At 47.8% G+C, this 15,707-nt stretch overlaps 1 protein-coding gene and 1 long non-coding RNA gene across 8 annotated transcripts in view; one reads left to right on the top strand and one right to left on the bottom strand.

The window, feature by feature from the left end:
• FRMPD1 (FERM and PDZ domain containing 1) overlaps window positions 1-11,751 on the top strand; it is a 144,105-nt gene extending 132,354 nt beyond the window's left edge. For all 7 annotated transcript variants that reach the window (XM_058694867.1, XM_058694864.1, XM_058694866.1 and 4 more), the window contains 6 exons: window positions 365-491; window positions 636-731; window positions 2,571-2,753; window positions 3,598-3,745; window positions 5,538-6,344; window positions 9,243-11,751. In XM_058694867.1, the coding sequence (XP_058550850.1) occupies window positions 365-491; window positions 636-731; window positions 2,571-2,753; window positions 3,598-3,745; window positions 5,538-6,344; window positions 9,243-11,629 (3,748 nt within the window). In that variant the 3' untranslated portion in view covers window positions 11,630-11,751. The remainder of the gene's footprint in view (window positions 1-364; window positions 492-635; window positions 732-2,570; window positions 2,754-3,597; window positions 3,746-5,537; window positions 6,345-9,242) is intronic.
• Window positions 11,752-12,946: 1,195 nt separating this feature from the next.
• On the bottom strand, window positions 12,947-15,694 carry LOC131491664 (uncharacterized). Its single transcript, XR_009251585.1, has 2 exons — window positions 15,584-15,694; window positions 12,947-13,080 (listed from the first exon to the last, which is right to left on the bottom strand). It is a non-coding gene; the product is annotated as an uncharacterized LOC131491664 (long non-coding RNA).
• Between the last annotated feature and the right edge of the window lie 13 nt (window positions 15,695-15,707).

The raw sequence follows: 15,707 nt of genomic DNA, 5'->3' as shown, positions 1-15,707 counted from the left end.
TATTATAGTAAAAAAAAAAAAAAAAGATTGAGATCTCTTCTGATTAACAGAGTATCATACCACACCAAAAGCAACAAGCTCCCAGGAAGATAAGTGGGGCTTAGTTCCTGAATGGCTGGGATTTTTGTGGAGAGAGTGCATGCGTATTAAATATATATAAATATATGATATTTAATACATAAAGTTATAAATGCATTTTATGTATATTTACACACACTTATGTATACATGTAGATTCTTCTGTTGAGAAAGAGGCTCATAATTGCAGTGTTCTGGGAGCACTAAGTTCCTGAATGAAGTGTAATTATGCTCTTCATTAGAGCCGGGTGCACTGTAAAAATGGTGTCTCCGATATCTCATGGCAGGAAGGACTGGGGAATAGAGAACTTTATATCTCCAACTTTACTCCGAAACATGAAAGGCAAAGACATCAAGAAAGCCATTAGCTTCCACATGAAGAGGAACCAGAATTTGCTGGAACCCCGACAGAAGGTAATGTTGTGGCCTCTGATGACACCAACCCTTCCCCTCCCCCAGCTGTCTGTTGTGAAACCTCAGGGAAAGCATTTTCAACATTGTGTGGATTTTAGGCAAGTGAATAACTCTAATTTAAGTCTTTGTTTCCTCCTATTTAAGCAACTTATTTCTGCTGCCCAGCTTCGTTTAAATTATCTACAGATCCTTGGGGAACTCAAGACGTATGGTGGAAAAATCTTTAATGCTACTCTAATGGTACGTATGACAGAAATGCAGATCTCTACTCTTAGAAGGGAATTTAGAGGTCCTCTGAAGATCAGTGTATCTTTTGGCCTAAAATTCCTGAGGACCTGTCAGGTATTTGTTTGGGAAGTGAAATATGACACCATTGGGGAGTGTGTATCATGCTTGGTGCCAGCCCTCTGGCAGATGCTGGGGGAGGCAGAACTCAATAAACCTTGATTTCCACCCTCAAACGATGAAACAAAGTACCCAACAGACAAAAGAGGCCATGAGAAAGGCACAGGACTACTGCTGTGGAGTTTGAAGACAGAGGGTACCGCTGCTGGCTTCTGGTTGAGTATGGGAAGGAGGACGGATTAGGAAAAAGCGAGAAGGTTGGATTGACCAGATTTCAGTAAGGAGGAAAGGCATTCTGAGGGGAGGGAAATGGACGAGTTTACTCTGGCACTTTGGGTATATAAAGGCGAAGTGGAAGAATTGGAAATCATGAAAGAAATATGAAAATGTATGATCGACTGCTAGGCTATGGCCCTGATTGTTCATAAGGGAAGAACTACAGGTGGATCTGAGAAGGGAAAAGAGAAGCAAAAGAGCCCTCTCCTTTGTTACTCATTCCTCCCCCAGCTTTCTTTTTGGAGCCTGGGCCTGGTGCTCTGTGCTTTTCAGCAGTCTGTGACTGGTGGGCTGCCTCTCACAGGAACTCTCCCCCACTGCACTGTTTAGGCAGCCCCAGAACCCTCCAGCACAAAACCACACAATTTGCCAATTAGAGATTTATGTACATATATAAATGTATATGTACTTATATATACATATACATACATATACATATATATACACGTATACATACATATATATACAAGTGTGTGTATATATATATATATATATATATATATATATATATATATAAACAAAGCTCCTTTCAGTATATTTGGTGTGCTTCTCAGTCATTTACAATGATGGGTCAGATTAATCAGATTGCTGACCTAACAATGTAGGTAGAAAAAGGGAATCAATGTTTTGACAGAAAGGAAGAGTATCCGATAGGGGAGGGGAAAAATAGTTGAGTCTTTGTATGAGTAGGTGACAAAAGGTTGGAAAGGAGACTAGATCCACAGAAAGGAAGGCTTAAAGGGCCAATGGGCCCTGGGCCAATCCTATCCTCTCCCAGCTGTCAAGTTCCTGTCCCCAGTCTCCCTTTACTTGTCCTACCTAAGGTAAGAACTGGTAATGGGAGAAGCCAGCCACATTGAACTGGCTTAGGATGCTTGCTGGACACTAGGGACTCCCAGGGAACCTAACACGAGTACAACACTTGAATACAAATAATTATGGTAAGAAGTCACAGCTCAGTGCTATCAGAGCTGTGCAGAGGCTGTGGGGTGGGAACGACATGGAGGAAACAGACTACTCTGGCTTGAGGAGACAGATCAAGCGGATGTTTTCCATAGGCAGTAGGTTTTGATGGAGTCTTTTATTTATTTTTTATTTTATTTTATTTTATTTTTTGATGGATTCTTTTAAAGAGGGGTCAGGATTTCACTGGGACACAGCATGAATATTGGCACATGGGTGTGAAAGCACAGGTTGTGTTTGTGGAACAGGTAACAGCCCCATGGTCTGGCTCTCTATTGGGAAGGGTCTTGTGGGAGATATATTTATACTTAATTTAGCTGTCAATGGGGCCCAGATTAGGCTATTGCCTAATTTAGTGGTCTAGGAAAGAGGTGGTGAGGGAGGACCTGAAATCAAAATCAAGGAGTTGGCCAAGAGGGATATCATGTCTTACATGTGCAATGTGTTTTCACTAGCTTGTGAATGAAAACTAATTCCTCTTCCACCCTAATGCAGTTACAGGATAGAGAATCCTACATTGCCCTGCTAGTTGGAGCCAAGTATGGGATTAGCCAAATTATCAGTAGCAAACTCAACATCATGTCCACACTGGCAGAGTTTGCAAACATCAGCCGTGTAGAGCTGACAGAAGAATCTGAGAAAGTGAGCATGGTCAAAGTGTATCTTCAGGATGTCAAGGTAATGCATGGGGAAGAAATTTTGAATCCAACTTCTGTAATTTGGGGCTAAATCATTCTAGGGTAGTTTATGAGAGTATAGATATTAACAAAGTCTAATATCCAGCATTTGCTTAAGAGGATGAGTTGTCCATCCTGTACCATCAAAAGGAAAATAATGAACATGGTGTGTTTTCTTGGGAGGGTCCTAAGATAATTTTTGTGTGTAAACTGAGCTTGGACTATATACTTTCCTGACGGGTTCAGAAACTTAGATGGGAGCACCACACGATTTTATCTCATGTATGGGACCCAAATGGCTGCCCAAGAGTTTTGAGTGGCAGCCATTAAAATAGATATATGATGCGGGGTACTTCCTGGGCCTCTCTGGAAGGTCCTACATTTACCCTGCCTTCCTTTGCTTTAATTCTGACGGGCTCAAGGGTGGTGCTTCATTTTTCTCATCACCCTCTTCTTCCTTCTCCATTTGCTCTCCTTTTCATTTTCCAGGTCAGGTCTTGAAGGGGCCTCACTGTATGAATGGTCAGGGTGGGGTGGGGTTGTTGGGATGGGGAGGCTGGACTAGGGGATGAAGAGGCAGGAGACCTCATAGAGATTCAATGGGAGGAACCCACTGTGTGTAAGTGAGTGTGTGTGTACATGTACGTGTGGTTGTGTGTATGTGTGCATGTATGCTTATTTCAAGTCTTGCAGGTGAGAATATGAGATACCAGGAGGCCTGCCTGTGGGCCATGGCTGGATTTACTCGGAATCTCTCACTGGCCCCACATGGCCTTGTTGTCAGTCTTCAAACTGAGGCCACTATCCCTTGGCCCTTTATCTAAGAACTCTCTTTAACTTCAAAGGTTCTGACATTGCTGCTGGAATCCAACAGTGCAAAAGACCTAGCCTGCCTGATTGCTGGGTACTACAGGCTGTTTGTTGACCCAGTTACCTCCATTTTCCTCTGGCCAGGAAACAAACAACAGGTGCACCGGGTATCTGCTGAAGAAGGTGAGGCTTGCTCCAGTAAGGGCAGGCCCTTTTCATAGCCTTAAGGGAAGGGGATGAATTGAGTTGAACTGAGACTTCCACCCAAGTGGATGAGAGCTATTTTTCCATTTATTTAATGGTGAACAGTTGATTTTTCTAAAGTCCTAAATGGAGTTTTCTCTATGTATCTGAGAGTCCCTGAAAGCCAAGATAGGCTATTGAAGGTCTCCGATTCCCTGTAGTATTTCCTAAAATCGTCTCCAAAATCCACTGTATTTTGTCTTTATTTACTGGCAAAAAAGATGTCATTCATTCATTCAGAAAGTATAGATGACCGTTTTTTATTCCATATGTATGTGCTCTTCTGCATTTTCTTGAATTATAATAGAAATTCTCAACCTTACATGTTTAGAAAAAAGGGATACCTGGATATAGAAGGGAGTCAAAATCATATATAAGAAATGAGGTAGTGGAGGCCAGATAAGATGATCAGTCTCCCAGGCCAGCTCCCAGTTTCTATCAGGCTTTTGCTTCAGCACTATTGATGCAGCATTTTCCCACTGGTTTGCTGATAAATGTTGAAACACTCCCACTACAGCTAATTCCAGGCTACCAATATGATGTCACTGAATGTGGAGATGGGAAGAGATACTCAGTAGCATAACATTATATAGCATTCCTCCATTTGGATCAAATAGACATAAATAATCTCGAGAGATCAGATGATAGTAAGATAAAGTAAAAAATAATTAGTGATGAGTTTTTGGTACTTGTTGTTTTGGTTTTAACACAGTTTATGAACATGGGATGATACCGTAGAGTCTAATCAGGTAGACAATGCAGAGTGGCAGCAATTGTGAAGGTCTGCTGGCGGGAGGGAGTACTGCTGGGGCAGGTGCATGACACCAAGGACAAGGTCATGATCTGTTGAAGCTCTCTATAGTGGCTGGAGCATGTGAAGCCTTCAGGGGATGACCAGGCTGTTGAGGAGGGGTTGGGGCCACACTGTGAGGGGGTGACCAGGCTGAGGAGGAATTGGGGCAGCTCTGTGAGAGGCCTTAACCCGTGGGAGAGCTTAGACTCTTCCCTGTAGGCAGAGGATGCCATGGAGGGGGTTTAAGTAGCGTGTAATGTGAACAGAGAGAAGTTTTGAGAAAGATCATTCTGGAGGCTAATGGTAGAAGAGAGATTGGAGGCCTGGCTCAATGCCCCCATCCTTCCAACCATGAATCCTTCCTGAGTACCAGCAGCTAGCTGGGTTTTCACCTCCCTAAAAGCTCCATAGCACCAGGGGGTCCCCAAGGCTGGGCTTCAAAATGGTGCCAGCCTACCCACCTCAGAATCCCACAAAAAGTTGCTAAGAATACAGATTCTCAGCCCCCACTCCCTAGATATTTGATTTATTATATCAGGGATAGGGCCAAGGATCTGTTTTATTTTTTAAATATGATTCCCCATATGATTTTGATGCCCAGACAGGACAGAGCTGGGATTTGAGGAGGGGCTTAGCAAACCTAGGTGATGCTGCCTGTAGCAAAGTGAAATCCAGCCACATACCTCTGTGCTTCCATGAACACATAGCTCTCCTCAGAAGTAACAATGTCCCCATTAGGCAGTTCAGGTAGATGTGGGAAAGGAGCCCTGATGTGTGGGGAGAACATGGAATCTGGAGGCCCACAGGTCCTGTGTCAGCCAGCACAGCGTGATCTGGGCAAGCCACCCTGGAGAATTGGAGGGCAGGCAGGGTAAGGGTGGGAGGACACAAGCCTCTGCTAGTCCCTGAATATAACCCCCGGTGTCCCTTGTGTTACAGGCTATGAATCCAGGGCGTGCAGCGACTCTGAGGAGTCCTCTGAAGTGGACTGCGTGCTGGAGCCTCTCTCCGACAGACACCTGCTGAAGCTGGGCCCCTGCAGACCACTCATAAAAGAGGAGCAGCCTCCTGGGGACAGCCCCACACCTGAGGTGGCCAGGAGGGGCCCGAGCACCTCCGGGGCCAGCAGCATGACAGATAGTGCTGAGTCCGAGGCATCCGACTCAGCCAACACTGAGAGCCGAGGCTGCAGGACCAGTGGCTCCAGTGAATCCATGGATGCCCTAGAAGAGGATGACTTGGACACTTGCTCCTCCAGCAGGTCTGGCTTCTTCCACTCTAGCTCGCCGGGCTTCCCAGAGAGTCTTGATTCCAACAGCCAAGAGGAGAGAAGCAGTATTGAAACCAGTGGCTTCCTCTGTCTCCTGGACCTGGCCCAGAGAGCCAACCCTCCATGCCAGAAGACTGAGTTTTCTGAGAGTCCCGCTCCTGAGACTTTCAGTTGGGGGCCAGAACTGAGTGCGGTCCGGCTGGACCCCAGGCTATATGAGGACAGTCGGACAGACTACTATAGCCTGTGCTCCAGTGTCTCCCTGGCCAGCCACCAGAGCGACAGCTCAGAGAGCACAGCTTCCCGGCAGGGTGGGGGCCTGGCAGCCTGGGGTCAGCAGGGCTGGATGGAGGCCCAGCCCAGCTCCACTCTGGAAGCCCTGGGCCCACACCTGCCTCTGGCCTTTGAGGATGGCAGCTCAGATGAGGAGTACTATGACGCAGCCGACAAGCTCACACCCCCAGACGCCCTCTCAGGTGAGCCCTCCCCAGCATGTCTGCACAGACTCCAGGCAGCTTCTGAATACCCAGCAGGGGCAGGGACCAAACTTGAAGCACGCTCCTTGTCCTTGTTTGAGAAGGCCCACCCGGGCTCAGCGGACCAAATTATATGTGTCATAACTTCAAGTCAGGGGTACAAGGGAGGTTCGGGGAACTGTGGGCCAGCAGAGATGGGAGGCACCAATTCAACAATGGGAATCAGGAAAGGCTTCCCAGAAGAGGTGGCAGATGTGCTGGGCCTTGTGAGATGGACAGAATTTGTATTGAAAAGGGTTTGACAGGGGTCCTCAGCGGAGGCAAAGTGGCTGTGTCATTATTGACCCTGACTCTATATTAAATGGGGCTTTGAAGTAAGAAGAACCTGATAGGCTGCTGGTGGCCCCTTAAGGGACTCAGACGTAAGAAAAGGCCAGGGATCTGTTGGTCATGTTTCTTTCCAGTTCCACATAGAATGACTTCCTGAGTTGATGTGAGATCCTTACAGGACACACGCGCGCGCGCGCGCGCGCGCGCGCACACACACACACAGTTGCACACACCATATACTGAAGGGAAAAAATTAGAGAATAGCACGCAGACACTGATGGTGAGTCACTCACTAGGAGCTGGGGAAGCTGCAGCTCATTTATTTCTGGGTCAGCCCTTTCCTGTTGCTTCCTGCCCTCTAGTGCTTTCCCGTTGCTTGTGGGAGAAAGGCCAGCTCCTTAGCAGCCCCTGTGAGGCCCCTCCAGGTCCTCTGTGACATGGTCCCTTTCTGTCTCCTTCCTCCTGAGCCCTCTTTCTGCATACCTGCCACACAGACCTCCTCACCGTTCTTTAAAAGTGCCAAGTTCTTTCCTACCTCTGGCCTTTACACGTGCTGCTCCTTCCGCCTGAAACACTCCTCACCCTGATCTTTGGCTACAAGTGCCTACCCATCTATCAGGCCCCACATAGAAATTCACTTTCTCTGGGAAACATCAACCAGACTGCGCCAAGACTGGGGCAGTTCTCCCCATCCCTTTCACGTGTTTTCATAGCACCCTGGGTACTTCCTGCCTGCACTTAGCACTGCCTGTAATTGTATATTTATTCGTGTGACTTTTGTGTTGATATTTCTCTTCCTTACTAAACCAAGAACTCCTCAGAGTATAGGGACTGTGTGTTATACACTCACCCCTGGGTCCCCAGCACATAGTACCTGGCAGTTTTGCTAAATGAGTAAACAAATTCTCTACCATCTACCCTGAGTTTATTAATTGGCTGTGCCCATAAAGAAGGAGAAACTTATGAGCAGATTTGCACTGTTCTCCAAAGAACCCAGCCAACTGCCATCCATGCCCCCAGCTTTGCCCAGCTGGGCCAGCCATTGTGCAGGGTTCAAAATGGGGGCACAACAGAGACCATCAGTCAAGGCCTTCCCATATAGGAATCTAGCCAGGGAAATAAAGTCCATACTGGACATGCCCTTTTTTCACAAGGAGCCAATAAGGTGCTGGGTTCTGGTCTGAGCCCTGATTCACTGTGGGAGTCTCTCCCTTTTTAGGCCTCAGAAATGCCCTTGGTGAATGGCTATAGGTGGCCTAGGGCAGCAGCTCTAAAACATGGGTGGGCATCATAATTACCCAAGGGACCTGGTTTAAATACCACAGCTTCTTAGGTTGTAGCCTCTGAGATTCTGATTAAAGAGGCCTGAAGAGCAGCCTAGAGTTGATAACGTTTTTAATAAGATGCAGCCAGACTGGAAACTGCTGATCTGAGGATAAGAGCCCTCTGATTCTCAAGTGCTATGCTATGTACCTGATTCCTTCTGGCTTATTCCCTAGACTTCATCACAAAGTGCTTCTCTGCTCAGAAGGGTCCATCCTGGGGGTGACTGGTGGCTCAATCGGTTGAGCGTCTGACTTTGGCTCAGGTCGATATCATGGTTCATGGGTTGAGCTCCACGTTGGGCTCGCTGCTGTCAGAGCCTGCTTCGGATCCTTGGTCCCCCTCTCTCTGCCCCTCCCCAGCTTGCACTCTCTCTCAAAAAATAAATTTTATAAACATTAAAAAATAAAAAAAAGAAAGGTCCATCCTGGTATGCACAAAACCCCCACACTTGAGACTGAATCATGACACTTTTTGTCAAGAGAAAGCTCCCTCGGAATCCTCACACACGTAGTGACAATAACTACAGTAGTGGTAGCAGCTCCTGTCACTGAACCACTGTTAGCACAGGCCTTGTTCTGGGCGCTTGATAAGCACCGGTCCATTGAACCAGCACAGTAGGCCAGTGCTGACTGATACCGCTGGTACTGACTGACTTGGGTTGACATAAGCACCAATCAAGAGTGTTAGAAGGATGTCAGATAGCTTATAGAATTTCCAGCAAAGGTGAAGAGCTGGTTTAGACACAGGTAGTAACCAGGCCTGGAGACTGGGTGACAGGATTTCTCATCATTTCTTCACTGTCAGGATACTGTAGCTGCAAAGGATGGGCTCTACTTTTATTATTATTATTTTTTAAATTAATACGCAAATTCTAGGAAATTTGTATCTGACTTTCTAGGTCATAAATCTGGCTACTTGGCTGACTGCGGGTAGGGCACCTTCATGAAGAGTTCTAGCAGACAGTAAGCATTGGGGAGATTTTGTTCCCTGAAAGGAAGTTGGGGTGCTGTGACCCAAAGACAATGACATGCATCGTGGGCAATGAAGAACCAAAAAATGTCTCCCACAATTATTATCCCCATCTGTTAGATGAGCAAATTGAGGAGATCAAGCTTTAATCTGCCCAAGGTTGACCAATCCAGCCAGGATCTGAACCCAGGCAACCCTGAGTCCTGGGTCCAACCTCTATAAGTCTCTTTATTTTTCTGCTTTTCACATACTCTTCCCTTTCTTGATTCTTAGGGGCCAGAGCTGTGTCTGCTGCAGAACCCAGTGCCACAAGCTTACAGCATAAGGCTAGCACTTGCATCTGTGAGGACAGCCTGAATCCTGGGCCAGATGGAAGAGAACCAAGCAGAAGGGGAGGGGTGAAGAAGTATGCCAAGACTCTGAGAAAAAGAAGGTCTTTCCTACAGACTGACTACACTTGTCAGGTCTCCTTTCCCCTGGTGCCATCAGCCTCCCTGGAGAGTGTGGATGATGTGTGCTACTACGACAGGGAGCCCTATCTGGCCCTCGGAGCACCCTCCCCAACTGTGTCCTCTCTGCAGGACATGCAAGGTGAGCCTGGCCTCCTGGAGACCAAGGCCCTGGGGCTGCTGGGTCCCTTGAGGCAGACCAAGAGCAAAAACCCAGCCTCCCGAGTCATGGAGATGGAGCCCGAGACCATGGAAACCAAGTCAGTTATCGACTCTCGAGTGTCTTCTATTTCTGCCATTCGCCTCCGGATTGACCCCAACCATAAAGATAGTTCTGGGGTTGCCTCCCTGACTGCCACTGTTGCCAGTTCCCCAGCCAGCACCCCTCACTGTTCCAGCCCAGGCTCATCTGGCCTAGATACTGCTCAGGCAGAGACTTCCCATGCCTCGTCTCCACTTCAACACTCAGATGCCAGTGTCCCCAAAGAACTCACCCTAGAGCTTGGGGACAGCAACTCCTCCCTCTCTAGTGCTGACCCAGACCCAAATAGAGTCTGCCTGACCGTCAGCCCAGGGCCACATAAGGTCTCTCAAGCAGACACACTAGAGTTGGGAGGGGTCCAATTGGAAACAGGACTGGGATCTTTGTTTACAAATCCTATGCAAGAAACTGCCCCCAAATACACAGAGCCTTTGTTGTCTCCTCCTCTAGTCAGGCCTGGAAGTGGTGAACGTGGGATAAATTCAGGAGAGAAGATGGCTTCTTTCCCTACAGAAGAGGAACAACAAGGACAGCTATCTCTGGGACATGATGGGGAAGTTACAAACAAAAATGGCACCAATTTATTTCATGATGAATCTGGGAAAGATTCAAGTGACTCCAAGAGTGACCTGTCGAATGCTGTGCCACAGACTATTGGGGTCAATGCTCCAGCTGGTGGAATGAGAACCTCCCTCTCCTTGAAGACTCCTGTAACAGGAACTGAGCAGATCCTGCCACATTCCCCCACGGGTCCCCAAGGACAAAGCAGAGAAACCCCAGGCCAAGCCTGCCAGGCCCAAGAGCAAAAGCTATTGGAAGAGCTGGATTTAGACCCCGATTTCTTGCTTGGGGACCAGACCATTCCATCAGCCTTCCCTCTGGAGGGGGTCAAGGCAGAGCCACTTAACCACATGATAGGGGAAGAGACAGCCTCTCGGGACACTCCTCAGCAGATCTGTTGTAATCCAGCTCCTTCTCTGCCAAAGCCACTACCGGGTCCCCCAAAGGAGCCCCACTTAGAAGGTTCAAACCATTGTTCACTGTCAGAAAACAAAGACAAAAGTCCTAGCGTCTGCCTTCCTGCCGAGAAGTCTTTCCTGTGCTTTGCCCCAGAAAGCCATCCTAAAGTTTCTGCCAGTCTCAGGATGGCCACATCTTTGGGGTTTGTGGGTGTGAATGAGACAATGGCCCCCAGGATTGGGATGGAGCAGTGCAGCTGCCAGTTCTCCTATGCCACGTGCTTCCGTGGCCTGCAGCCAGAAGCAGAGGAAGAAGACAGGGCCTTGGAAGCACACCCCACTGCCCCCCTCACGTCGCCGCCCTCTGCAGGAAGCCGGCTGGCCCTCCCCTGGAGGCCTGCCCGGGCCCGCAGCTGCAGTGCGGAGCCCCTGTCGAGGAATAGCCACATCTGGCCAGAATACTGCTCCAGGGCCCTGAGACAGCTGAGAGCTGCCCCTGCCAGCACCCCGGAGGGCTTTAGCCAACTCACAGAGAGCTTACTGGAATTACAAGATCTTTTAGAAGCTTCCTGGGGGAATGGGAACAAACATCCCCCAGAGAAGTGCACCTGGCACTTTTCAGAAAGCCGGAGCCGCCTCTGCATGGGTTCCCAGAAGCTCCTGGCGAGCTGTCAACATGTGATCAGAATGGACCAGTCCCCCGAAGAGATGCAGGGTGCTGTGCGGGACACCTTCCAGCACCTGGTCCAGCTGGCCGGCCTGTGCTTCCAGTTCACAGACTGCAGCCGCTGTTCCACTCGGCACAGGGAAGCAGCAGGGAACCTGAGGGACGTGGTGTGTGCCTACCATCAGTTCGTAGAGGCTGCTAGGCTGACCTGTGAGAGAGGCTACCACGACCTGAGTGTGAAACTCTTGGCCCGTCAGTGCACGGCTCTCACGGCTGCTGTGTTTTGTTTGACCCAGAAGTTCCGAGCATCCACTGCCCTGTGAGCAGGCCGGTTGCCCAGGCCCCTGCCTTGCCCTGGGCACTTCCCTGAGAAGCTCCTCCATTCCTCCACCACCCCTCCAAAATGTTTACTAGAGTATTCAAATAAACTGCTGCTTAATCCTGACCTGAATCATACAGAGTGATAAGTTTGGTTCAAAAGCATTCACTCATGTTCATTCAACAAACATTTCACTGAATACCTCCTCTGGGTCAGGCCATGTGCTAGGTCCTTAGGATAGAAAGGTGAATTAGACAAATCCCTGCCCCTGGTCAGGATTCTCACAGACCCTCGGGGGGATACAGATAAGTAGCTTGCCATCAGTAAACTGTGCCCTAATAGTTTACCCTGGGGATGTTCACAGACTGTCCCAGGATGACAGGGATGAGGGGGGAAGGTGGGGATCACTGAAAAATGGTCTTGACTTCGCGTATCACACTGATTTGGCAATGTCCTTCACAAATAGGAGTGAATACATGTGATATTTGATAGATTTTACCTTCACAAGGTTTGGTTTGCGGCACCTGCACCTGCAGGCCTGGCATTGACAAGCATAGGTTGCCACTAGGTGGCAGTTAAATTCCTTAGTTGCATGGTGACCCACATCCAGGAGTGGGTGCTCTGTGCTTTATCTCAAATTGACTGAATGCTGCACCCTTTTTCTCTGGTAAATACCTGTAAAGGCAAACATAAAGCCCTGAATTCAATTTGCCTTTTTAAGAATAATATTAGAGGGAAAGAAATATATTTAGTACCTTTCTCACTAATCCCGATTAAACCAGTTAATCCCAGTTAATCTTAGTGGGATGTTGGACAAGCTACTTCACCACTCAGTGCTTTGGTTTTCTCTTCTATAAATGTTAATAGTTCCTGCTTTGTTGGGTAGAAATCTAATAAATAATCTAGTAAATACTCAGTAAAATTCAGTAGTAATCCCCAAACTTTATGGATGCCTCTCCTAGTATGAAATCATTTCCTACATTTTGTTTTCAGACTCCAGGAAAACTGATCTCAAGATACCCCTGGGATGTCTTTTTTCCCCCTGGCTTCTCTGTCCAGGCCAAAGCTGGCTTAGACAGTCACCTTGGGCTATTAGAGCTTGTTCAAGGGGTCCCTTTGTCCCTCTGGTACTCCTGATCAGTTGTGTGTCTGCACTGGCCTCCCAATTCCTCTCCTTCGCCCAGAACAAGGAGGGCAGAATGAGTGTGTTTATGTACCCAAACCATTGGCAATCAGAGGAAAGCAATATTTTGGGAGACGAGAAGATATCTTTCTCACCCCTTGTTACCAGTTATTTGTTAACTAACCAGTGAACCAGTACTTGTGCCAGGAAAAGATTTATTTTCTTAGAGGCCTGTTTCTTTTCACATAATGTTTTGAATAAAATTTGAATAAGGCTCTCGAACATAGATTTGTAGTGATTTTGTGGCCATGAATAACAGGAACAATAGGACGCTGAAAAAATAAACATTGTATAATGTTAAACAGGACTTGAACACTTTTACCAGCAGAAACCTCTGAAGAGCTATGTAGCTTATTTACATGAACGTAATCTGTATGTTTGCAAGTTAAAGCAAGGAGCTCAGGACTTCAACTTAACCAGAGCTGGAATCCTGGCAATGTTGTTATAGGCACCACGCTGGGCCTCAGTTTCCCCAACTGACAAAAGGAAATAGTACTCGTCTCATTTAGTGAGGGCCTACAGTGTGCCAGATGCCTTACTTACATACCTCAAGTACATTTTCTTATTAATGGGGACAACACCCCAAACTAGAGATTGTTATGTAATACACATTTGGCATATTGTGAGAAATAATAGTGGAAGGCAGGAAGAAGACTGTGAAGCCTCTGGCACAGGCACTCAAATGTTTATGTCTGTCTGTCTTTGCTTCCTCTCCCCTCAACTCCATGAACTTTCTTGGCTTGCTACTGTATGGAGTTAGTATTTTGCTCTGCACTAAGTCCCAGAAGTTCCAGGAAATCCCTCACTGCTTGTTGAGAAGCTAAAATGAGGGGAGTGGGGGCTGGTCCTGTTTAGCACCTTTTTTGAGATACACCACCCTCAACACGAATAGGCAGAATGGGATGCAATGCAAGAGCCAATTGTTTAGTGACTAGGAAACTACCAGACATTTTCACTCCTTCCTTTTCCCACTCACCATAATATTGGCTGATTCGCTTCTTAGACAAACATTTGTTACAACCGTTGCAGGTGATGCCTGATGTGGGATTATGGATGTAAATAATTGGGTAAGGATCCTGTCTTCAAGAGCTCCTGGTCTAAGAGATAAGATGACATGTAGAGATAGAAACCTACAAATCTAAGGTATGATCTGCTCAGGGTGACCAAAGAGGACAGATAAGGTGCTAGGAGAGCTCAAAAGACAGAAGTCATTTTGTGGTTGGGGACAGAGTGGTGATCGTGGAAGGCTTCCTGTAGGAAGCAGCATTAATTAGAAGTAGCTACTGAGCATCAGGTCCTAGATTTGGTAGATAGGAAGGTGGGTTGGAATGTGTTAAGAAAGGAGAAAAATCACTCATTTGGTGATTCTGTCAACACATATTTAGTGTGCAGTGGCACTGGGAATTAAGTCTTCAACATGATACATGTTCCCTCAGGAACTTATAACTAGTAGGAAAGACACAGAAGAAAATAAAAAGATTACTGACTGATAGGTCATGTAAAGAAACGAAGAGTGCCAAGATAGGGATGGGATGAGCCAATCTTACCTGGGTGATCAGTAAAGGTCTCTCTAAAGAGGGAAGGTTTAAGCTGAAGCCTAAAGGATAGGAAGGAGCCAGCCATGGAAAAAGTGAGAGGAAAGGGAACAGAATCTGCAGAGGGCCTTGGTATATTTGAGGCATTTCAAGAAGACAGGTGTGACTGGAACACAGCAAGCCAGAGGAAGAATGATAGGATGAGTTTAGAGGAGCAGCCAGGAACCAGGCGGGGAAGGCCTTGGGAAGGTTAGACTTCACATCCAAGTACAATGGGAAGCCACTAGGGTTTGGAAAAGGGAGACACATAATCATCTGACAAACAGATATCTGCTGCGTGGTGGGAGTAGGGGGTTGGGGGGGCGGTGGTCAGTGAGACCAGCTAAGAGGACTTTTCTGGGGGGTGGCCGTGGGCTCATTCAAAGGTGAAGAGACACAAGAGCAGTGGCAGGGAGAGAGGAAAAGTATCCAGTTGGGCTGAGGGCAAAGTGCAGGGACTGGTAGGTGTGGTGGGAGCCACTGAAGATCCTTTGAGCCACTCTGCAAGCCCTACTGATTGGGAAGCCAGCACCAGCTTCTGAGCAGAGAAGAGATGTTAGAGCTGGGTTTTAGGGAAAAGCCCTCTGGGGGATAAAGAATGTTTACTTTTAACATTTAAATTGCTCCAGTAGCAGATAAAGGATGGACTGAAGGATTAGGGACGGGGTAGGGGTGCTGGAGGATCTATGAAAAGAAAAGGCCAGAGAGGGAAACAGTATGGGGCCAAGGAGGGATCCAACAGGGCTGTGTGGTTTCTTGGGTGGGAGATAGTTCAGGCTCATACATGCTAAGGTCTCTTCCAAAGGGTGAGACCGCTGGGATAGCAGGAATAAAGGGAAGAGTAAAGAGTGACTGTTGGTTTTTATCAGGTCAAGGCTTGGGCCAGTCTCTTCAGGGTCTCTGAGCCTCGCTTTCTCCCTGGGTCTGTGAGGGGAGAAGGAGAAGGGAGAGTGGCCAGAGGCTAGACTCATTTGTTAAGGGCCCAAGCCCAAATATCTCTATTGTCTGCCTAAACAGCCAGGTGGTGGTGACAGCAGCTGTGTGCTCAGGGAAGCCTGTGTCAGTTCGTGGGCTCTGCTGGTTGTAGGGGGTCCAAGGGAGGGCAAGGCCCCCAGGTTGTGAGAAGAGGGGTGGTTCCAGCCCGGTTTCAGCCCAGTTTCCCAATGCCCAGCCCTTGAGAACCATCAAAGCCTCGGGTTACCTGCCGCAGCCTGGGAAAGTGGCGAGCGGCGGGTATCGTAATCCCCGTCTCACAACCGAGGAAACAGGTACAGGCAGGCGCAGCAATACCTGGGCGGTACGCAGCTCCTTAGTGCCAGTGTAGG

Source organism: Neofelis nebulosa, chromosome 12 (assembly GCF_028018385.1).
Source record: "Neofelis nebulosa isolate mNeoNeb1 chromosome 12, mNeoNeb1.pri, whole genome shotgun sequence".
NCBI classification, from domain to species: Eukaryota; Metazoa; Chordata; class Mammalia; order Carnivora; family Felidae; genus Neofelis; species Neofelis nebulosa.
This window is presented reverse-complemented; position numbering and strand designations above follow the sequence as displayed.